Source organism: Macaca nemestrina, chromosome 10 (assembly GCF_043159975.1).
Source record: "Macaca nemestrina isolate mMacNem1 chromosome 10, mMacNem.hap1, whole genome shotgun sequence".
NCBI lineage: Eukaryota > Metazoa > Chordata > Mammalia > Primates > Cercopithecidae > Macaca > Macaca nemestrina.
In genome coordinates, this window is record NC_092134.1 from 77,458,266 (window position 1) to 77,482,749 (window position 24,484).

At 46.3% G+C, this 24,484-nt stretch overlaps 1 protein-coding gene across 2 annotated transcripts; it reads right to left on the reverse strand.

Annotated features, from left to right (window-relative positions):
• Window positions 1–27: 27 nt before the first annotated feature.
• LOC105474165 (RAB5B, member RAS oncogene family) lies at window positions 28–24,285 on the reverse strand. Of its 2 annotated transcripts, none has more exons than XM_011728636.2 (6): window positions 24,183–24,285; window positions 9,569–9,820; window positions 6,649–6,800; window positions 5,943–6,065; window positions 5,297–5,390; window positions 28–4,624 (listed from the first exon to the last, which is right to left on the reverse strand). In XM_011728636.2, exons 2-6 carry the CDS (start codon window positions 9,729–9,731, stop codon window positions 4,509–4,511), a joined length of 648 nt encoding a protein of 215 aa, XP_011726938.1. In that variant the 5' UTR covers window positions 9,732–9,820; window positions 24,183–24,285; the 3' UTR covers window positions 28–4,508. The 2 variants fall into 2 exon arrangements, with proteins under 2 accessions (XP_011726938.1, XP_070927721.1); XM_071071620.1 differs by lacking the exon at window positions 24,183–24,285 and adding an exon at window positions 18,200–18,632.
• Window positions 24,286–24,484: the final 199 nt, after the last annotated feature.

Below are 24,484 nucleotides of genomic sequence, written 5' to 3' on the forward strand. Positions count from 1 at the left end.
CCCCAAACAAAAATGAACCAACAACGCTGAATAGCCATCTTTTATTTTGCATAGAAAAAAAAATAATATTAATCGCCCCTTGGTGGTACGCGCCCGTAGTCCCAGTACTCGGCAGGCTGAGGCGGGAGGATCGCTTAAGCCCAGGAGTTCGAGGTTGCACTGAGCCAAGATCGCGGCACTGCACTCCTGCCTGGACAACAGAGCAAGACCCTCTCTCTAAAACAAACTGCCTCTTAACAAGAGCAATGGCAGCTTAACACCCCGAAGTATGAAGGTTGTAGTCTCTTATCTCAAAGTAAGGGGCACAAATATAATACATTTTCTATTACCCTTTTGTCATTTGATGCGGGACAAAATTTATCAAACCTAGTCCCCTAACCCGGACAAATGTATCCTTACACTGCCCTCTACAGGCCAGGGGGTGGAGATACAATTTTAATTAGTTTAAGTGAAGGTGTTCACCTTTAATTTTGAAAGATCATTTCCTTTCCTTTCCTCTCTCCAACTAGAGCTTTTATCAGGAATCAGGGAACGGGGGTGTGGGGTATTACTAAGAGATATAAGGTAAGGGAACCGACAGTGAAAAGTTGGCTTTGGCTCTTAAGTGTTTGGAAATAGAAAGGATTTCAATCTGTATACAATCAAATCATTGGAAGAGGCTGATGCCCAACCTATCCTACTATTCTACCAGTTGTTAAAAAAAAAAAAAAAAAAAAAAAAATATATATATATATATATATATATATATATATATAGAGAGAGAGAGAGAGAGAGAGAGAGAGAGAGAGAGAGAGAGAACAAGCTTCAACCTAGAAAAAAAAAGTCTCAGCCAAAGGAAGATATAGAGAAGTCAGTTAGGGATTATCTAAAAGCCTCCTTCCTAATAGTGTCGTCTACTTTTGTGTTACACACATGCTTTACATAATTGACCTTAATCTTCAGCTTTTATTTTACAGATGAAGAAACGAGGCAGAAAGCACTAACTTGATCAAGGCCACAGTTGGTAAGTTGACAGAGACAGGCCTAGAATGCCAGCTTTGTCTGGCACCAGTCCTCTTTCCTATCCTCCTTCAGATTCTTTGGAATTTAAAGCCTCCGGCAACCACACATAATTCTATTTCATCCCCCTTCCCTCAACCTTTAGACTGTGATGGACTGAAGGGTCTGAAGTACACTAGGAGTCAAGAGCAGATCCAAGGGAAATTTTCCCGTTGAGGCAGAAGCTACAAGATGAACCAAAAAAACTAATTCAGTGATGTTTTTCAACCTTTAGGCCATGGACCCCTTTGAGAAACATATAGAAATGGATCCTAGAAATATGCACATACGGCCAGGGTCAGTGGCTCACGCCCATAATCCCAGCACTTTGGGAGGCCAAGGTGGATGGATCACGAGGTCAGGAGTTCAAGACCAGCCTGACCAACGTGGTGAAACCCCGTCTCTACTAAAAATACAAAAATTAGCTGGGTGTGTTGGTGCGTGCCTGTAATCCCAGCTACTCAGGGATCAGGAAGCTGAGGCAGGAGAATCACTTGAACTCGGGAGGTGGAGACTGCTGGGAACCAAGATCACACCACTGCACTCCAGCCTAGCGACAGAGACTCCGTCTCAAACAAAACAAAACAAAACAAAAAAAGCACATACATTTTTGTATACTACTTCAAATAGCACCCCCCCTCCAATCTCATCAGTGGGCCCAAAGATCCATAGACCACACCCTACACATATACATTCCATTATGAGGACCTAAAAAGATATAATAGGGTTTGATTTGATGAACAATCTAGTGGCCTTAGAATAGGGGTGATTAAATAGCAATAGAAGGGCTATTTTCTAAACTAGATGTTTAAGAAAAGATTAAAGGGAATAAGGATGTATCAAGATGCAGGGCAAGGTGTGTTTCTGATTCAGTAAAACATTACCGGGTATCCTTTCTTCCAAATTCCTAGTACCTGACAAACAGAAAAAAAAAAAAAAAAAAAAAAAAAGCAAGCAACACTCCAATGCCCTTTTCTTTTTTTCCTTCTTTTACTTACATTAAATACATCGGTAAATCAGCAGTCGCATTCTGTTACCACGATTGTTATGTTGGGAGAGGAAGAAAGGCAAATGCTTTCTTAGAAGCGAAACAAAAACAAAAAACCAAAACACCCCCCCTTAAAAAAACTGACCAGAAGAAAAAAATGAGCTGGGAAATAATACAAAAAAATAAACTAAGATCCCCAAGCCCAACAGAGCTCAAAGGAAGGCAGAAGAGGTGGTAGGAAGTAGAGGGAAGGCAGCCGATAGGCCCAGAAGCTAAGGCCAAATCCTTTTCCTATGGGGGTGGGGGAGGGAGAAGCCTGGGGAAGTGGTTTCCCAGCCCCAAGACAATGAAATATCTTCACTCTGCTCCATGGGGTAAAGCTGCACAGAGAAAGAACTTCATTTCTAGGAGACTTTAGAAAGCCATCCTAGTCCTTCCACTTGTAAAACAGATGCACTGGGTGCTTTGGGGGGGTCAGTGGCTTCTGGGAAAGGAAGGGGGAAATGTGTGTGTTTCAGGGCCATGGGAACTAAGGCTGCCCCTGGAAAAGGAAGGGAATTGAGGCCTAAGTGGAAGAAACTAAGCTGGGTCCTTCAGAATCTCAGCTTCACAGATTTCTCAGCTGTTGTGGGATAGAAGGTAGTCTGCAAGCCAGAACAGCAAAAAGGTTCCAATCCTAGGTCACTGTGACCTTTCCTTTCTCTTTCTTTCTTTCCCAAAACTCTAGGCTGGAACAAGGAACTTAAAGTTCTCTTTTGCCTTGATGGCTTCTCAGAGACATCTTAAAACACCTGATAAGGGATATGAAGAGAGACTAGAGATTCAGAAAGGACCAAGGTCCTCTGATAATATGAGCCAGTTGTAAGGTACCTTCAGTGCTGGTCATTCCCTGTCCACAGGAACAGGTGGTATGATATGAGGGCACCACAGGAGGCCTCTGTGGTACTAGCCCCTAGTGGTACATGGATTAAACCACTGGTTGCATGGTGGGAAGGGATGGGGAGATTAAAGATGGAGGGACTAAATTCAAGATATTAACAAAAGGGAAAAGAAACAGGGCCTGATGGGAGACAGAGGATAGAACAGACTGTACAGTGGGAATAAAGATCATACCTATTTACAAGGAAGTAGAAAAGACATGGTAATGGATATCAAATTGAGTGTGAAACCTGGGAAAGGAGAGAAAACTTCTCCCTTTTGCCTGACCTCATTTTTATTTCCCTACCTTGGCCTGTGCTATCCTGAGACTCTCCCCAGTTGCTCAGTTAATTCTCCAGGAAAGGCAAACCTATACTCAATAGCTAGGTTGGCAAGAATATAGGTTAAGAATTAGAGTTGGAGGAAGCTAACAGTGGAGATAGGACTTGAGTAGCTGCCACTGGTACTTTTATCTATAACCTCTCCTCAAACCTCGTATTAACCTCAGATTTCATTGAATTAAGAAGGTGGGAGGGGAAGTAAATCAATCAAAACTTCCATAAAATAAGTACCCCAACTGAACTACCATCAATTAAAGTGCAAACTGCAGGGGCATATGGTGGCTGGGGCTGAGGCCATCTAAAGGCCAGAGGGAAAAAAATGCATATGTATAAATCAGAGGATGGGTACCAGAAACTGTCCCTCCTCCAATCAGATCACAGCAGAGCCAAAGATGCAGGCAACCAGTGAAGATTCTTTGGAGGACTCTGGGGTCCAATCCCCATGATAGGGGAAACACTACCTAAGAGGCTGCGTGAGGGGAAACTTGGCCTTTGAAGAGTTACAGAGCCACAGATGACACTGAACCTCCACCTCCGCCCAGTTTGCTTACAAGGCACCTCCTGCCTGGTGCCTGAGAGCTTGCCTCCTCATTCTCACCTCTGCCTAGGAACACCCTCCACAAGGCCAACTCATGGATACCACAATGTTTTCAAATATGAAAAACTCCAACCAAATAAAAACAAAAAGGAAATGTTTCCTTACTCCCTCCTGCTCTGAGCTTTATTCTCCCCCAGGGCCCTTAATGTAAATGAACTGGAAACCTCCTTCCTCAGCTCCTGGGTTCACCACTTTCTGCATCCTGGGGAGAGGAGAAAAGAGGATCAAGAACAGGGATTGACCAAAAGCAGAAGGGGAAGGGACAGGAGTCAGAAGTGTTTTCTGAAAAAATGGGGAGGAACACTAAGGAGGAGGAGAAAAGATAAGTAAGTCGCTGTCTTGTACCTATAATACAAAGTGAAGAAAGTTTGTTCTGGAAGGTAAGTCCTGGGGGGAGTTGACCCCCAAGCCCCAGAGTAGGGGGTAGGAGGCCAGTGGCAACAGCTGCCTGGTGTTGGTTGCTGAAGCGTTAAAAAGTGCCATGACGGAGCTGTCAGGAGGCAGCCCTTGGGAGCCAGGGCTCAGTGTGCTGTTACCGTAGGGGCTTGTGTGCTGAGGGGTAGGGATGGAGGTTATTTCTTAGCTCTCGTGCTAGCTCCATACTTGTTTGCTGCTAGCCACCCCCTCAGTTGCTACAACACTGGCTCTTGTTCTGCTGGGACTGTTCATGGAGATCCACACCCCGGCTTCGGCATGCTGTACCTCCCAGATTCTGGGGTTCACTCTTTGGCAACTTCTTAGCTACAGATAAAAAGAGAAGAGAACAAAGTATGGTAGACTTTACATCCCTACCCCTCTGCCCCCACCCCCCAAAAATGGCTACTGAGTTGGGGAAAGGGAGAATTTGGGAGATTAAAAGAATGTTCTGAAGATGGGAGGGTTCACTGTTGGCAAACTTTTTTTTTTTTTTTTTTTTTTTTGAGACGAAGTCTTGCTCTATTGCCAGGCTGGAGTGCAGTGGCACAATCTCAGCTCACTGCAACCTCCACCTCCCAGGTTCAAGTGATTCTCCTGGCTCAGCCTCCCAAGTAGCTGGGACTACAGGTGTGCGCCACCACACCCAGCTAATTTTTGTATTTTTAGTAGAGACAGTGTTTCACCACGTTGGCCAGGATGGTCTCTATCTCTTGACCTCGTGATCCGCCCGCCTCAGCCTCCCAAAATGCTGGGATTACAGGCATGAGTCATGGTGCCCGGCCCTGAGCCACCATGCCCAGCCAGCAAACTTACACATTGAAGACAAGGGAGCTAAAGCTGCAGCCAAGGATGGAGGTCACAACAGAAAGTTAAGATATTTCCATACCTAAAGTTTTTGCAAAAGGAGATACTTGCACCTATCCTTGATTTGGGTTAGCTATAATTTTGCCTATAAATGAGGGGAAAAAGGAAGATCTCAGGATGTTCTGACCTTACCTATTGCCAGGAAGAGATCATTCACGTTCATAGCCGTCTTGGCTGAAGTCTCCATGAACAATAAGCTGTTGTCATCTGCATATGCCTGGGCCTCCTGCAAGGAGTGGGGGGTATTGGTGCTCAGAATATAGGGTGGGAATGAGTATTGCCTTTCCACTCCCTAGCACAACAGCTAGGCAAAATCCTAGGTTCCCTCCCCTTAATTAATACCCCTTCGAGCCAGCTAGCCCAGATGCATAATTTAATGACAACTCCCTCAAGATGACCCCATGTCCACTCAATCCAACACACAAATGTCAGAAAGCTTAATTATAGGGGAAAGGGTAAGTTAGTTGGGGGCTTTTGGATTCTGACACTTGAATAGCCCCTTACCTCAAATTGCTCCCTCCTTCCCGTTTTCACACTGGTACCCCCACAGCTGGTACTTCCCTAACCCTCTGCTCTGGAATTTTCTCCTGACTCCTCTAAAAATCTCCTGGCTGTGATTAGGGTCACAGTGTTGCTGTATTTAACTTGGTGTAGAACTGGGGAATGAGACAATGAATGTCCTCAGTTGATGTTTGAATTCAGAGAGGGCTGGTTTGGAGAAAAAAAGGTCCCAGAAACAGAGGAAGTGTTAAGAGAGGAACTCCATGGGCCATCTTACTTCATACTCCACCATACGCTTGTTAGCCAGGTCAGCTTTGTTCCCTGCCAGGGCAATAACGATGCTAGGACTGGCCTGTCGCTGTAGTTCCTTCACCCATGTCTTTGCTCGAGCAAAGGTTTCCTAGGAAAACATGAAGAGAATGAGTAGGCTGGAATGACTGCTAATCCATATCCATCACCTTTTAAAGTGAGTCTCAAAATTCACCTTTTCTAGGTGGTCTTCCCTCACTGAAACCACAGGTCTCTGATAATTCATTATCTATCTTCTTAGCACTTGCAAGCATAATTTGTACTCTTATTTGCTATTTCAAGAACCCGTTTTCTGCCCCCTACCCCCTGCCCCCTGCCCCAATCTAACTCCTCTAAACATAAGCAAGGACCCTCTTTTTTTTTTTTTTTTTTTTTGAGACTGAGTTTTGCTCCGTCGCCCAGGCTGGAGTGCAGTGGCTCGATCTCAGCTCACTGCAACCTCCACCTCCTGGATTCAAGAGATTCTCCTGCCTCAGCCTCCTGAGTACAGGCATGCACCACCACGCCCAACTAATTTTTGTAATTTTAGTAGAGACAGGGTTTCACCATGTTGGCCAGGATGGTCTCAATATCTTGACCTCATGATCCACCTGCCTTGGCCTCCTAAAGTGCCAGGATTACAGGCAGGAGCCACCATGCCTGGCCAGCAAGGACAGTCTTCTTTGCTCACTTACCTGATTAGTAATGTCGTAAACCACGATTGCAGCTTGGGCACCCCTGTAGTACATAGGGGCTAAGCTGTGATATCGCTCCTGCCCAGCTGTGTCCCAGATCTCAAACTTGACTGTTGTGTCATCTAGACAAACGGACTGGGTAAGGAAGGCCGCTATGGATGAGAGAATGGAGGGGAAGATGCTGTAAGTGGGAGGATGAATGTGAACATCCCACTCCCCTTTAAAATATAATTGCCCTCACACTAAGACCAGTCACCACCCAGTATACTCAGCTACAGGAAAAGATTTCGAGTTCTCCTTACATTTAAGTCTTGGAACCAGGATTAAGACTGCCCTTGACTAAGTCCTTCCTGCCAGAAATGTCACTGGCTAAGGAATGGGGGTACATCATAAACTAAGAGGGATAGAAGAACTGGCACTTATAAGCGTCATCTTTCTTCTAACCAAAATAGGAGAATAGCAAATGACAGACACAATAGCTTCAGATAAAAGTCACGTCAAGAATTAATTAGAATATTGGGCCAGTCACAGTGGCTCACGGCTGTAATCCCAGCACTTTGGGAGGCTGAGGCGGGTAGATCACCTGAGGTCAGGAGTTTGAGACCAGTCTGACCAACATGGCGAAACCACATCTCTACTAAAAATACAAAAATTAGCCAGCCGTGGTGGTGGGCACCTGGAATCCCAGCTACTCAGGAGGCTGAGGCCAGAGAATTGCTTGAACTTGGGAGGTGGAGGTTGCAGTGAGCCAACATGGCGCTACTGCACTCCAGCCTGGTCAACAAGAGCGGAACTCTGTCTCAAAAAACAAACAAAAGAATTAATTAGAGGATTGGCTGGGCGCAGTGGCTCACGTCTGTAACCCCAGCACTTTGGGAGGCCAAGGCAGGCGGATGGCTTGAGGTCAGGAGTTCGAGACCAGCCTGGTCAAGATGGTGAAACCCCGCCTCTACTAAAAACACAAAAGTTAACCAGTCATGGTAGTGGACACCTGTAATCCCAGCTACTCGGGAGGCTGAGGCAGCAGAATTGCTTGAACTGGGGAAGCGGAAGTTGCAGTGGGCAACCACTGCACCACTGCACTCCAGCCTGGGCAACAGGGTGAGACTCAGTATCCAAAAAAAATAATAATTAATTAGAAGATTTTAAAGCTTGGTGGCAAGTCCCATCATTATTAATATTATTTGGCTGTTACTTGTTCATCTAATCTGCTGCAGGTCCAGGAATACATTTCAAAGAAGACTAAAAAAAAGGGGAAAGCAGCCGGGCATGGTGGCTCATGCCTGTAATCCCAGCACTTTGGGAGGCCGAGGCGGGTGGATCACTTGAGGTCAGGTGCTCGAGACCAGCCTGGCCAACATGGCAAAACCCTGTCTCTATTAAAAGTACAAAAGTTAGCCGGGTGTGGTGGTGCGTGCCTATAATCCCCGCTGCTCAGGAGGCTGAGGCACAAGAATCACTTGAACCTGGGAGGCGGAAGTTGCAGTGAGCCAAGATTGCACCACTGCACTCCAGTCTGGGCAACAGAGGGAGACTCAATCTCAAAAACAAATAAATAAATAAATAAAAATAACAAGGGGAGGGAATAATATGGAGGTTCTCATAAAAGATCCTTTATTGAATTAGCACCCTATTTTGGGGTAGTAGCAGGGAAAAGGTAGCAAAGATGAGAAAGACAGACACCCTTTGTATTTTGCATTAGTTCCAGCCTCTATTTTACCAGATTTTTTTTTTTGAAACACAGTCTCGCTCCTTCGCCTAGGGTAAAATGCACGGGCGCAATTTTGGCTCACTGCAACCTCCGCCTCGGGTTCAAGCAAGTCTCCTGCCTCAGCCTCCCAAGTAGCTGGAATTACAGGCATGTGCAACCATGCCCAGCTAATTTTTGTTGTTGTTGTTTTTTTGAGACGGATTTTCGCTCTAGTCACCCAGGCTGGAGTGCAATGGCGCAATCTTGGCTCATTGCAACCCCCACCTCCTGGGTTCAAGCAATTCTCCTACCTCAGCCTCCTGAGTAGCTGGAATTACAGGCACGTGCCACCACGCTCAGCTAATTTTTGTATTTTTAGTAGATACAGGGTTTCACCATGTTGGCCAGGCTGGTCTAGAACTCCTGGCCTCAAGTGATCCGCCTGCCTCGGCCTCCTAAATGCTGGGATTATAGGTGTGAGCCACCATGCCCAGCCTATTTTACCGCAATTTTTTTTTTTTTTTTTTGAGATAGAGTTTCACTTTTGTTGCCCAGGGTGGAGTACAGTGGCGCAATCTTGGCTCACTGCAACCTCCATTTCGCGGGTTCAAGTGATTCTCCTGCCTCAGCCTCCCAAGTAGCTGGGATTACAGGCAACCGCAAACATGCCTGGCTAATTTTTTGTATTTTTAGTAGAGACAGGATTTCGCCATGTTGGGCAGGCTGGTCTCAACTCCTGACCTCAGGTGATCCACCCACCTTGGCCTCCCAAAGTGGTGGGCCACTGGGCCCGGCTTCTGTTTTTATAAAGGGTTTCCATTGCTGGGGAAAAGAATGCAACTAAGAGGGCCAGCTCCATAATCAGGTCTTAGATCTCGTTTCAAAAGCCTTACCAGCCAGGCGCGGTGGCTCACGCCTGTAATCCCAGCACTTTGGGAGGCCGAGGCAGGCAGATCACCTGAGGTCAGGAGTTTGAGACCACCCTGGCCAACATGGTGAAACCCTCTCTCCACTAAAAATACAAAAATTAGCCAGGCGCCATGGTGTGCACCTGTAATCCCAGTTACTTGGGAGGCTGAGGCATGAGAATCGCTTGAACCTGGGAGACAGAGGTTACAGTGAGCCAAGATTGTGCCACTGCACTGCAGCCTGGGCAACAGACTCCATCAAAAAAAGAAAAGACAAAACCCTTACCAAACATTCAATCTCCTCTTACCCCGAGGCACTCACCTCCAATGGTGCTCTCCTGGTACTCATGGAACTGCCCTTTGACAAAACGTAACACCAGGCTTGACTTTCCCACTGCAGATTCTCCCAGCAGCACCAATTTGAACTGGCAAATTTTGCTGGCCTGGGGTTGCCCATTGGGCCTAGCTGTGCTTCTGCTAGTCATGGCCAGATTATCAGAGTGGGAAAGGGTGGAGGGAGGGGAATGCTGTAAAGGGGGGGGGAAGGGGAGGGGATTTCCAGGCTTCAACACTCCTGCAAGAAAAAAAAAGTGAATTAGACATACATCCATTGAAGCTGCAATCGCTTTTCAGAGGAGGATAGAATCTCTTCATCTCCTTGCTCCTATGAGGACTTAGCTCTTGCAGTCATCTGCTATTGACAGGTTATACCTCTGAGAAGGTCCCAGGCAGCTGACCCTCAGTGGTAAGAGTTGGGAACAGCAAAATAAGAACTGCTGCTGGAGTCTGCCCTACCACATAATCTCTAACTGCCAAGGGAACTGAAATAGACTGAAAACTGAGAGTTTTTAATTCCCCAGTAATTCCCCACCATATCTTCAAGGTTTTTTGTTTGAGTCACACAAAGTGATCAGCCTTTAGTTGGCCTGAAGAATATCCAGATCCACCCACAGGTACCCTAGATCCCCAGTATCTCCTTGGCATCCTGGTGCTGTGCTCTTCTTTTCCTTTTTTTTTTTTTTTTTTTTTTTTGAGACGTCACTCTTGTTGCCCAGGCTGGTGCGCAGTGGCATGATCTTGGCTTACCACAACCTCTGCCTCACAGGTTCAAGCAATTCTCCCACCTCAGCCTCCTGAGTAGCTGGGATTACAGGCACGCACCACTACGCCTGGCTAATTTTGTATTTTTAGTAAAGATGGGGTTTCTCCATGTTGGTCAGGCTAGTCTTGAACTCCCGACCTCGGGTGATCCGCCCGCCTTGGCCTCCCAAAGTGCTGGGATTACAGGCGTGAGCCACCATGCCTGGCCTTCTTTTCCTTTTTCTTTAGCTCTCTGTCAAAATGAGAGATTCACTCTAGGGGTGTGGGATAAGAGTCACCCCTCCTAAGGGCAGAAGGGTAGATGCTGATATATCTTTTACGTATGACTGGTCTCCCTGATAAGACATTTCTAAAGATCTAACCAGGGTCCCATTGCCAGAAAATCTATCCTTTCTCATTTTTGGTTGAAGGAGAGAAATACAACCAACAGATCACATTCATTATCAACTCCTTGTTTCATTAACAACTTTTTTCACTTTGTTTCTCCCATCTTTCCAAATCTGAAAGCCTATCAAGAGTCAGTAAGCTTGACCTACTCTCAACCTGCAGCTGTCTTGCTGGTGCCTAGGGATTAGATTACCCTCCACACCAAAGGGGCCAAACAGCTGTAGCCCTCCAAATTAGAGGCAGAGAAAGGTATACCTTCTAAAGACATGCAGGAGTCTCCAGAGGATGGTATAAGGGATAAGTCTGCAAGCGATCAATATTTGATGAAAGAATACACTGAATCAACTCCTCTATCTTCTAAGAGGGCTAAGAAAGCTGCTGGTGGGGCAGGGAACAGAGAGAAGAGTTGGGACTTTGAGATTCTAATTGTCTAAATCTGAATACATTTCATCATCCTGACTCTGAGCAGAAAGGAGCTATGAAATTCAAAGGGGAGTTAGCATGGGCAGAGCATGCAAAAACCTCTCTCCCAAACCTAAGCACTGCTTGAGAGTTGTACTTTGCTTGTTCAAATTGATCTTTCGCTTTTCCAAAGCAGATCCTAGTGACTTCACAGACATTATACTCTGTGGCATATGTGGGGAAACATTATTTTGTCACCATGATTAGTGGGTCTGGAGTTAAACTGGGGTTTAAAAATTTCAGTAATCCCACTTACTAGATAGTAAAGACAGAAAATCATACAGGAGGCAATGCAGAGGAATACAGGCTCTGGAGTCCAATTCTCCGGATTGTTTTCCAGTTCTACTTATTGGCTATGAACCTTGGGCAAGTCACTAAATATATGTGTGCATTCATTTCCTCATCTGTAAAATGAGGTAACAGCCTTATAAGCACCTACTTCAAAAGGGTGTTGTAAGGATTAAATGAGATAATGCATATAAATAACTTAGGTATTTTAAGTATTTGATATATACTAAGTGCTAAATATTAAGCTACTAATCATTACTAATATGACACAAAGAGAATTTCTCTACCTCTCTAAGCCTTACCTTCTACCTTTGTAAAATGGAAAAAATACCATCCTCATAGCTACAAAGTGAAAGATGTGTTTAGCATAGTGCTAATAGCTATTAAAATATATCTCAATATTAGTTGTTATCAATATATTCCTAAAAAGCAGCCACAGGCTAGGTACAGTGGCTCATGCCTATAATCCCAGCACTGTGGGAGACTGAGGTGGGTGGATAACTTAAGGTCAGAAGTTTGAGACCTGCCTGGCCAACATGGTGAAACCCCGTCTACACTAAAGAAACAAAAAAAATTAGCTGGGTGTGGTACTGCATACCTGTAATCCCAGCTACTCCAGAGGCTGAGGCAGGAGAATTGCTTAAACCCAGAAGGTAGAGGGTGCACTGAGCTGAGGCTGCGCCACTGCACTCCAGCCTCGGTGACAGAGCGAGACTCCGTCTCGAAAAAAAAAAAAGGCGGGCACAGTGGCTCACACCTGTAATCCCAGCACTTTGGGAGTCCAAGGCGGGCGGATCAGGAGGTCAGGAGTTTGAGACCAGCCTGGTAAACATGGTGAAACCCTGTCTCTAATGAAAATACAAAAATTAGCTGGATGTGGTGGCATATGCCTGTAGTCCCAGCTACTCGGGAGGCTGAGGCAGGTGAATTGCTTGAACCTGTGAGGTGGAGGTTGCAGTGAGCAGAGGCTGTGGTGACAGAATCACTGGAGCCCAGGAGTTGAAGGTTGTAGTGAGCTGATTGCACCACTGCACTCCAGCATGGGTGACAGAAGAAGACCCTGTCTCTGAAAAACAAAAAGGAGACAGAACTAAAGAGTAAAGAGGAAGTTAGCAAAGGAATGAGAGGTGAGAATTCAAGGTCCCAAAGTAGACTACATTAATAGAGAGGAACATGACAATTACTTTGATTCTACTGGGTATTCTGTAGTCCCCTTGGTCAGTCAGTCCTAAAAATCCAGATATACATGTACCATTTTATGATTAAGTTTTCAATGGCCTATGACGAAAGGATCAAAATAAAGATGATACAGCAAATTTTTCATAAAGCTAAATTTATTCAATTTAAATGAGTATCTTTAATTATAACTTTTTTTTTTTTGAGACGGAGTCTCGCTCTGTAGCCCAGGCTGGAGTGCAGTGGCCGGATCTCAGCTCACTGCAAGCTCTGCCTCCCGGGTTCACGCCATTCTCCTGCCTCAGCCTCCGGAGTACCTGGGACTACAGGCGCCCGCCACCTCACCCGGCTAGTTTTTTGTATTTTTTAGTAGAGACGGGGTTTCACTGTGTTAGCCAGGATGATCTCGATCTCCTGACCTCGTGATCCGCCCATCTCGGCCTCCCAAAATGCTGGGATTACAGGCTTGAGCCACCGCGCCCGGCCAATTATAACATCTTTAAATTTATTTTCAATTTTTAGAGATAGTCTCACTCTGGTGCCCAGGCTGCAGTGCAGTGGAGTGATCATAGCTCATTGTCGGCTCCAACTCCTGGGCTCCAGCAATCCTCCACCACACCTGGCTAATTTTTTCTATTTTGTGTAAAGATGGGGTCTCCCAATGTAATCAGTTTATTTTTAAATTATTTATTCATTTTTTAAAACTATGAGTTATCATTTTAAAAAGAGAGTTTTATAGGCCGGGCGCGGTGGCTCAAGCCTGTAATCCCAGCACTTTGGGAGGCCGAGACGGGCGGATCACGAGGTCAGGAGTTCGAGACCATCCTGGTTAACACGGTGAAACCCCGTCTCTACTAAAAAATACGAAAAACTAGCCGGGCGAGGTTGCGGGCGCCTGTAGTCCCGGCTACTCGGGAGGCTGAGGCAGGAGAATGGCGTAAAAAGCCGGGAGGCGGAGCTTGCAGTGAGCTGAGATCCGGCCACTGCACTCCAGCCTGGGCGACACAGCGAGACTCCGTCTCAAAAAAAAAAAAAAAAAAGGCCGGGCGCGGTGGCTCAAGCCTGTAATCCCAGCACTTTGGGAGGCCGAGACGGGTGGATCACGAGGTCAGGAGATCGAGACCATCCTGGCGAACACGGTGAAACCCCGTCTCTACTAAAAAAATACAAAAAACTAGCCGGGCGAGGTGGCGGGCGCCTGTAGTCCCAGCTACACAGGAGGGTGAGGCAGGAGAATGGCGTAAACCCGGGAGGCAGAGCTTGCAGTGAGCTGAGATCCGGCCACTGCGCTCCAGCCCCGGCGACAGAGCGAGACTCCGTCTCAAAAAAAAAAAAAAAAAAAAAAAAGAGTTTTATAAACACTGCTTTGGAGAGGCCTGACACTGAAAGATGGGTTAGTAGGGACGGAAATAAGTTTAGTTTCTGGACAGTCTATAGTTATGGTTACTACTCAAGCACTTCTGGACGAAATTCAGATGAGGACCGAATGATGGGCTTTCCAGGGATCAGAGAATTCTCCAACCCTGCCACTAAAGTTACAGAGCTATCATGAAAGTGGGGAGAGCCAACCTAGACAGAAGCAGTCCTGCAGAGTTGCTAAAGTTTCTGGAATCAGGCAAGATCGAGTTCTGTTCTCTGCTTTGCCACAACCCACTGTGATCTTAGGCTACTCACTCCATTTGTTTTTCTGATCCTCAGCTTACCCCTTCTTCTTTTTTTTTTTTTGAGACAGTTTCGCTCTTGTTGTCCAGGCTGGAGTGCAATGGCATGATCTCGGCTCACCGCAACCTCCGCCTCCCGGGTTCAAGTGATTCTCCTGCCTCAGCTTCCCGAGTAGCTGGGATTACAGGCATGTACCACCACGCCTGGCTAATTTTGTATTTTTAGTAGAGATGGGGTTTCTCCATGTTGGTCAGGCTGGTCTCGAACTCCCAACCTCAAGTGATCCACCCGCCTCAGCCTCCCAAAGTGCTGGGAGCTTCCCCATTTATAAGGATCTTTGTGGGCGAATAGAATTGGTGAAAGTGGCAAAGAGCAGAATTTGAATTCACTTCCAAAGTTCTGTGTACATTTAAGAAACTTGCTGCTTAAGGCATCTGTGAGGATGAATTACTTCTAAAGCACCCCATATTTACGTGGTATTCATACACACTGTCTCGTAGGAAAAGAGGACAGACCAGCAAATGGCAAACTTTAAAAAGGTAAACACAGCCCGGCTTGGTGGCTCACACCTGTAATACCAGCATTTTGGAAGGCTGAGGTGGGAGGATTGCTTGAGGCCAGGAGTTCAAGACAAGTGTCGGCAACATAGTGGGACCTTGTCTCTAAAAAAAAAAAAAAAAAATTAGCCAGGCATGGTGGCACATGCCTGTCATCCTGGCTACTCAGGAGGCTGAGGTGGGAGGATCACTTGAGCCCAGGAGGTTGAGGCTGCAGTGAGCTGTGATTATGCCACTGCATTCCAACATGGGCCACAAAGTGAGACCTTGTCTCAAAAAAAAAATGAATAGGCCGGGCGCAGTGGCTTATGCCTGTAATCCAAGCACTTTGAGAAGCCAAGGCGGGCAGATCACCTGAGGTCACGAGTTCGAAAGCAGCCTGGCCAACATATAGTGAAACCCCATCTCTACTAAAAAATACAAAAATTAGCTGGCCAAGGCAGCACATGCTTGTAGTCCCAGCTACTTGGGAAGCTGAGGCAGGAGAATCGCTTGAACCCAGAAGGCGGAGGTTGCAGTGAGCCAAGATTACGCCACTGCACTCCAGCCTGAGCAACAGACCAAGACTCCATCTCTCAAAATAAATAAATAAATAAATGAAGACAGGTGACATAATAATAATAAAAAAAAGGACAGATGATAAGCTGATCAAGTTTCCTTCAGGTGACATATATATGCTGTACTCTCAAGAAACAACAGAAAAAGTTACTAGTTTTTTCAACTTACTCCCTCACCACATTTTTATGTATTTCAAAGCATGTGATCCAAGGGGTAGAATATTAAGCCTCAATGTTACTACTCTACAATATACGAAAATGTGGGAGTTAGAATGGACTGAATTCTCATAGCTAAACATATCACTTGAGCTCTGGGGGAGTGTAAAGACAGGAAACAGTTGCAGACACGCTTAAGTTGCAAAGTCCCTGTCACTAACTCCCAGAGATGGGAAGTCAAGCCGGAGCCCAGATGTGGTCAGCAAGCTTTCTTGCTACTAAGCAACCCTGGATTCTCAGAGATCAGTAACTACTAACTTAGAAAAGACTACCTCCCACCCTAATATGTAGCCTTAAGAATATGTTGTGGCTGGACATTGTGGTTCATGTCTGTAATCCCAGCATTTTGGGAGGCCAAGGCAGGAGGACCACTTGAGCCCAGGAGTTTGAGACCAGCCTGGGCAATGTAACAAGACCCCACCTCTGGAAAAAGAAAGAATATGTCCTGCCTTCTTCCCTGTTCACAGCAATTAACGGGCCACCTCTAAGCTTTGACCTTTAATCTCATCATGTTTATAAGGGTATCATTTAAAAAATATAATAGCTGGACTCTCAAAAGATAGGTGGTACAGAAATGAAATAATACATATAAAATTCAACTGATTTATTTCCTATTCGGATTTTTTTCCCACAATTTTTTTTTTTTTTTTGGTAAACCAGTCAAGTGGTATGATAATTATTACCTTCAAACCTGAGGCAAAAAAAAAAAAAGGGAGACGGGGCAGGTTTTTCTTCCTTTCAACCTTTTTAGCTCAGAAGAGAAGAAATCAGATTTAACTGCCCTTAGAAGTGCAGCTCTGCTGGGTGCAGTGACTCATGCCTGTAATCCCAGCACTTTGGGAGGCCAAGTTGGGTGGATCACCTGACGTCAGGAGTTCAACACCAATCTGGCCAACATGGTAAAACCCTGTCTCTATTAAAAACATAAAAATTAGCCAGGTGTGGTGGCTGATGCCTGTAATCCCAGCTACTTGGGATGCTGAAGCAGGAGAACTGCTTGAACCTGGGAGGCGGAGGCTGCAGTAGGTCGAGACTGCGCCACTGCACTCCAGCCTGGGCGACGGAGCAAGACTCCATCTCAAAAACAAACCAAAAAAAGACCCATTAACTAGGGAGGATTGAGGCCTGACCATGGGTTAGCCCACTGGGGGCAGGAGATGGGGATGGAGGATGTTCTTTAATGTGGGCAGCTCTCCCAAGCAGTGCAGCAAAGTAGGCATAACAGTAAAGGTGTCTTAGCAATGTCAGCTAGAATAACACTCCATTCCTCAAGCCCCCTTCCACTTGTTAGCTTTGAGTCCCTAAACCAAATACTTATGAAGCCTCCAGAAGTCTATCACCTATCAACGGAGACAGAGTTCTCGGTATATATAGCCACTGGAGTCCAACCCAGTACCAGTTGTCAGCCTTAAGGTCAGTCAGGCAGATCAGAGCCAGTCTAGAGGTCATTTAGTCCAGTCTCTGTATTTTACAGGTGAGGAAACTGAGACACACAAAATTAGTCAATTTGGGCTAGGCACGGTGGCTTACGCCTGTAATCCTAGCACTTTGGGAGGGCAAGGCAGGCAGATCACCTGAGGTCAGGAGTTCGAGACCAGCCTGGCCAACATGGTGAAAACCTGTCTCTACTAAAACTACAAAAATTAGCTGGGTGTGGTGGTGCGCGCCTGTAATCCCAGCTACTCAGGAGGCTGAGGCACGAGAATCGCTTGAACCTGGGAGGCAGATGTAGCAGTGAGCCGAGATCACGAGACTGCACTCCAGCCTGGACACAGAACGAAATTCTGTCTCAAAAATAAATAAATAAATAATAAAATAAAATTAGTCAACTTGTCAAGTGTTACCATACAGCCAACTGCTAAGTACTAAATGTAGGACTCCTAGTCAGGTACTCCTGCCTCTTTTATACCACTATACTTTTTTTTTTTTTTTTTTTGAGATGGAGTGCAGCGGTGCGATCTCGGCTCACTGCAAGCTCCGCCTCCTGGGTTCACGCCATTCTCCTACCTCAGCCTCCCAAGTAGCTGGGACTACAGGCGCCCGCCACCACGCCTGACTAATTTTTTGTATTTTTAGTAGAGACGGGGTTTCACCGTGTTAGCCAGGATGGTCTCGATCTCCTGACCCCGTGATCCACCCGCCTTGGCCTCCCAAAGTGCTGGGAACCACTATACTTTTTAAGGAAGCAGGAAATGCTGAACTGTGAAGAGAACACCACAACAGGATCAAGAGCTTAGACTGGATAGAGTTCCTGCCTCTATTCAGTTTAGGTAACTACTTGCTTTGGGACTAAAAACAAATTAAGAAGACCCAGGTCTTCCCTGGTAACTGGGATCCAGTCCCATATCCTTCTGACGTAAGAATTAATTCATCACTACTCTTTTCTAGAAGGTCTTTGACCAGCCCCTGCCAGGACAGTTCAAATAGAAGTAATTCAATGGGAGGCAGTAAGAAAACAAGTAGTAACTTTTGCAAGATTTGGTGGGCCCTGCAATTAATGTGAGAGGTTTACTAAGTAGGGAAGATAGAGCAGCAACCAGTAAATACCTTCATCTCCCTCTCCAACTTTGTTTAAACCCAAGTCACCAAAATCTTGAAACGAGAGTTCTACCACTTGGCTCAGCTCTTCATTTTGTTGATCCAATGTTACCCAATGAGTCACTGGCTTAAATGAGATTCCTTCCACATCCCCCACCTTTTCCCTTATATTTCTCCAAGGGGCAAAAAGCATACTTACCTTTTATCAACATGGTAGTACAAACTCCCTATTATTGACCTAGGTAAGATTGGAATGCCCATCCCTACTTGTCTGCCTATGAAAATTCTATATATCTCATAAGACCAAGCTCAAATGTTACTTCAGTGAAATTACATAATCACCCTCTCCCCCACAGAATCAATCATTCTCTAGAGGCCCGTAGGGTCCCACAGTATTAAGACTGTATTTCTGGCCAGGCATGGTGGTGCACGCCTGTAATCCCAGCACTGTGAGAGGTCAACGCAGGTGGATTACTGGAGGTCAGGAGTTCGAGACCAGCCTGGTCAACATGGTGAAACCCCATCTGTACTAAAAATACAAAACTTAGCTGGGCATGTTGGCACAGGCTTGTAATCCCAGTTACCCAGGAGGCTGAGACATGAGAATTGCTTGAACCCGGGAGGCGGAGGTTGCAGTGAGCACAGATTGAGCCACTGCACACCAGCTTGGGCAACAAAGCAAGACTCTGTCTCAAAAAAAAAATAAATAAATAAATAAAGACTGCTGTATTTCTATAATAGTATGTGTCACATTATCACAGTATATGAATTGTATCTGTCTGCTCTGCTACACTATGAACTTCTTTTTTTTTTTTTTTTTTGAGACAGAGTCTTGCTCTGTCGCCCAGGCTGGAGTGCAGTGGCACGATCTAGGCTCACTGCAAGCTCCGCCTCCCGGGTTCACGCCATTCTCCTGCCTCAGCCTCCCGAGTAGCTGGGACTACAGGCGTCCGCCATCTCGCCCGGCTAGTTTTTTGTATTTTCAGTAGAGACGGGGTTTCACCGTGTTAGCCAGGATGGTCTCGATTTCCTGACCTCGTGATCCGCCCGCCTCGGCCTCCCAAAGTGCTGGGATTACAGGCGTGAGCCACCGCGCCTGGCCAATGAACTTCTTTAAAAGAGGGAGTTTCTTCAGAGCACAGCATGCTGCCTGATCCCTAGTAGGTACTCATTAAATGCTCCCTAAATTAAGGCTAAGTAATTCTACTTCTCTCCCCCAATCAACTCCTCCTTTTCTGTACCATCTGGACAGATCTTATTCAATTCCATTTGGGATTTTTTTTTTTTTTTTTTTTTTTTTTTCCTGAGACGGAGTCTCACTCTTGTCGCCCAGGCTGGAGTGCAGTGGTGCAATCTTGGCTCACTACAAGCTCTGCCTCCCAGGTTCACACCATTCTCCTGCCTCAGCCTCCTGAGTAGCTGGGACTACAGGCGCCCGTCACCATGCCCAGCTAATTTTTTATATTTTGTTTAGTTGAGACAGGGTTTCACTGTGTTAGCCAGGATGGTCTTGATCTCCTGACCTCGTGATCCACCCGCCTCAGCCTCTCAAAGTGCTGGGATTACAGTCGTGTGCCACCGCACATGGCCCCATTTGGGAATGTTTTTAATAGGCCTCAGAGAATCAATTCTCTCCCTGACCCCTCTGTGATCTCCCTTGGATGGAGGGCCCCCTTGGGATCTTGCCCACAAGGTACTATTGCAACTCACATGGGCTAACTGCTTTTCCTGTCACCCGTTACTATGCCTCAGATGGCCTAATCACACCCAATATGTGGCCCTACACTGAGGCAACTGTAGCTAAAAACAAAGTTCGCTAAATTTTCAGTTGATGCTGAATGGTCAAAAGTTTTGGGCCACTGTCTATTAATTCCTGACTTGAGAAACACAAGTTTAAAAAAAGGAGCCATTAACACCACAGAACCAGGAGACACTCTGAAAATGTACCCACTGTCCCCGAACAAAAGCTACAACCTTGCCCAGAAATGTACACACACTTTGTTCACCTGGGTAGCTCCTTCTTCAGTTCAGTGACTGTTCAGTCAATGACTAAATCTTTCCCAAAAGACTTGTGGGAAGTGGGAGTATAACATGTAGGGTTTTATGGTATCCTTCCTCAAAGAGGGCTGCTGCATTTCCTTATTGTAAGTTCACTGTCTCACACTTTGGTTACCTTCCAATCTGAAATGCTTTAGGATTAGGGAGCAATCTATATGCTTGCTTCTTCTACCCTATGCCTGCTTCTCAGAAGTAAAATTCATATCAATGAGCAATATTTGCTTCCAGTTAAAGTAAGAGAAGTCTACGAGGTATGTTATGCAGTACGGATTGTCCAAGAAAAAATTTTAAAAAGATGTAAGGTCTTTTTAAAATTTGACTTGAAGGGCAATGGGAAAGTTCTCTTCTCCAAATATATTTTTGCAAATCCAGGTCTATGTATGAAATTCCTTATTGATAATTCTACTCCTAAACTCCCTCTTAAGACACAAAAAACTGTTGGAAAAATTAGATAGGATTAACACACACACACACACACACACACACGGCCAGGCGCAGTGGCTCACTCCTGTAATCCCAGCACTTTGGGAGGCTGAGGCGCATGGATCACCTGAGGTCAGGAGTTTGAGTCTAGCCTGGCATGGCAAAATCCCGTCTCTACTAATAATACAAAAATTAGCTGGTCGTGGTGGCGCACACCTGTAATCCCAGCTACTCCAGAGGCCGAGGCAGGAAAATCGCTTGAACCTAGGAAGCAGATGTTGCAGTGAGCCGAGATCATGCCATTGCACTCCAGCCTGGGTGACAAGAGTGAAAATCTAGAAACACACACACACACACACCCCTACACACTGTCTCTAGGATAGGTAAGAAAAGTTCCTTGGGGGAAACAACTGAGGTTTCCGATGGGCACTATACAAAGGCTGGGTACAACAGAGGGCTTTTAAAGCTAGTAAGGACAAATTCAATTAATAAGGTGGTAGTTGGCCGGGCGTGGTGGCTCACGCCTGTAATCCCAGCACTTTGAGAGCACGAGGCGGACAGATCACGAAGTCAGGAGACCGAGACCATCCTGGCTAACACGGTGAAACCCTTGTCTCTAATAAAAATACAAAAAATCAGCCGGGCGTGGTGGCAGGCGCTTGTAGTCCCAGCTACTTGGGAGGCTGAGGCAGGAGAATGGTGTGAACCTGGGAGGCGGAGCTTGCAGTGAGCCGAGATCGTACCACTGTACTCCAGCCTGGATGACAGAGCGAGACTCGTCTCAAAAAAAAAAAAAAAAAGATGGTAATATGAAATGCCCCAGCTGTACTCTGACTCTTGAGATTTAGAGGAAAACCGATTTCAAATCCAGATAAGCTTGGAGCTTCTTGGATCCCCACAGAAAGACACACACTGTACTCCAGCCTGAGCGACAGAGCAAGACTCTGTCTCTAAAAATAGAAGAAAAGAAAAGAAAGACAAATACAGGGGGCTCTTAGGAGAACCATCATCATCATGGATAAGAAAGAGATAGTCAAGTAATGTGAACATGCAGAGACCATGAACATCCAGAGACCATGAATTTGAGATAAGGGTCTGAAATTCCTTTCTTTAGCAGAGATGACAACAATTGTCCCAAACAAAATGATCCTTTCTCCCCATAAAGTTTTGTTCCATCTCTTTGGGCATTTCCTAGGACACCCAGCACATAACTTGGGGGTGTGTGTGTGTGTGTGTGTGTGTGTGTGTACTGAAGGTGAATAACACACAGTACAGCCCTCTGCTTGTTGGACTTGGTAGAAGACAAAATGAACTGTGAAAGGAACGCAATAAATAACAGAGTATCATCCCAGAAGGGAAAACTGTAGAAAGAATAAGACTAGAGTTTGGTGAGAACATGAAAACAGAACTGCCTTTTGTGGCACATCCCCCAAAGCAAAGCAAGATAAGTCTGATTTGCTGTCTCTGATCCTTGACCTTCCTAAATGAAATATGAGTAAGGTATGTACGGGAGGATTTATACTTCTTAAACTGCTGAACAGCTTCCATATTTTAAAATATGAACATATTATTTTTGTAATTAAGAAATGTAGTGATGGCCGGGTGCAGTGGCTCATGCCTGTAATCCCAGCACTCTGGGAGACCGAGGCGGGCAGATCATGAGGTCAAGAGATTGAGATCATCCTGGCCAACATGGTAAAACCCCGTCTCTACTAAAAATACAAAAATGAGCTGGGCGTGGTGGTGCGCGCCTGTAGTCCCAGCTACTTGGGAGGCTGAGGCAGGAGAATCTCTTGAACCTGGGAGGTGGAGGTTGCAGTGAGCCGAGATTGCACCACTGCACTCAAGCCTGGCGAGAGAGTAAGACTCCGTCTCAAAAAAAAAGAAATGTAGTGATAAAATATATTGGTAGAGAAGGGGAAAAGGAGGAAGCACAGTAAGGGAAAATCCAATAGGCTCCAATCTATGAGGGACTAAGAAGGCTAGCAGACCATTAAAAGTATGCAGGGAGGAGGGTACTCCACTCTTCTTTTTTTTTTTTGTTTTTGGAGACAGGGTCTCATTCTGTCGCCTAGGCTGGAGTGCAGTGGCAAGATCGTGGCTCACTGTACCCTCGAACTCCTGGGCTCAAGTGATCCTCCTGTCTCAGCCTCCCAAAGTGCTGGGATTACAGACGTGGGCTACTGCACCTCTGTATCTTTTTCTCTACTCACCATCTTCCCCAGATACTTCATAGTTTACCCAACTTTTTAACAGCACAGAAATCTGGGCTTTTGAAGTAGACAAAGAACAAGGGGTGATGCCAAGCTTTTGAAATGGAATTTCTCACTCTTCCCCAAATCTCTTCCTCAGTGATATCACCTCATAGTTTCGGACCTGTTAACTCCATTACCTGCCTGGGAAATACCCAAGTCAAGTCTAAGTCCCACAAAAGTTTCACCAACTATAATCAGAAGATTTCCTGATGGCTGAGGATCTCTAAGCCCTTTTCCCATGTAGATAATGAAATAGATTCTCAGTTCTAGGAGACATGGTATTCACTATAGACCACATTATTAAGTGGGAAAGAAGTGGACAAAACATGCCCCCAATCCAACTCTTGGCTCTTTCATGGGACAGGAAACAGTAAGTTAAGAAACAGACCGCAATATAGACCAGCTATGAAGCCAAGAGAAAGTGTAGGGGCTGAGTTTGGAGCAGCCAACAGTCATGGAAAAAAAAAAATTACTTTGATCTTCATCCCTACCCTGGGAGTTTTAAAAAGCTTCAAATTACCACATCTAAATACTAAAGGGAACAAAAGAGTGTGTACTCCCAAGACCCAGAGCCTCCAGCCCACCCTTCAGCATTCCCAGAAGCTCCCATACATAACTGATTCAGGCCCTGCTTCCATTACTTCAACTACCTTAGTCTTCTAGATTAATACAGCCTTCTTCATTTTCCCCAGTTCTCCCTCACTGAACCCAAATCTCTCTCAGCTCAACACCATAGCACCCTCAGTTCTTTTTACAATAGGCACTTTCCCTGAAAAGAACGCTTCTTTCCAACTAAGAACCCTTCTCAGGCCCTTCCAATGAACCCCTCTGGAGAGACCCAGCTCAAGTCACCCCCGGGGCTCGGGCGACAGGTCTGACCCCTCCTCACCTCCCAGCAAATGGGCTTACCTCACCCGCTGCCCTGTCCCTTTCCCCAGCTCCTCCCTCTTCAGCGCTGCTTAATGAGGCCTGCCCCTCCCCTCACTCAAGCACCGAGCCTCCAGCGCCCGGCCCTCGGCCTGGCCGCCGCCACAGCCCAGCCGCCTTCCCGACTCACCAACTTCGGGGTCCCAGCCCGCCCAGTCCCCTCCTCAGCGCCCCCATTAGGCCTGCCGGAGCCCGGCCCCCTGCTCCCCTCTCCGGTGGGCCACTCTAACCCCTCGCTTAGGACCAGACCCGCCTCCGCTCTCAGGCCAGGTTGCTCTCATCTCCTGGGCGCTTCCGCCCCTGCCCTTTGGGGTCCATCAGCTCGGTACCTGGGGCTCCGTCTCCCCCGTCGGCCCCAAGCCTGTGTCGAACAGACAAACAGCTGCAGCTCAACCAAACCCTCCTGCCCCTCCTTCTCCTCCTCGCCCTGGGGCGGGGGCTCCAGCCAATAGCTCGATTACCCGCCTACCATCGGGGGTGGGCTATATGTGCACTCATCCACCAATCCTCTGGAGAAAGGCGGGTCTCTTTGGGCGCTGTCACCAACAAGTACGAGCAAGGGACTCGACAGGCGGGGCCACAAACCAATAGCAAGGGAGAAACCTCGAAGATGGACGAGGTAAGGAGCCAT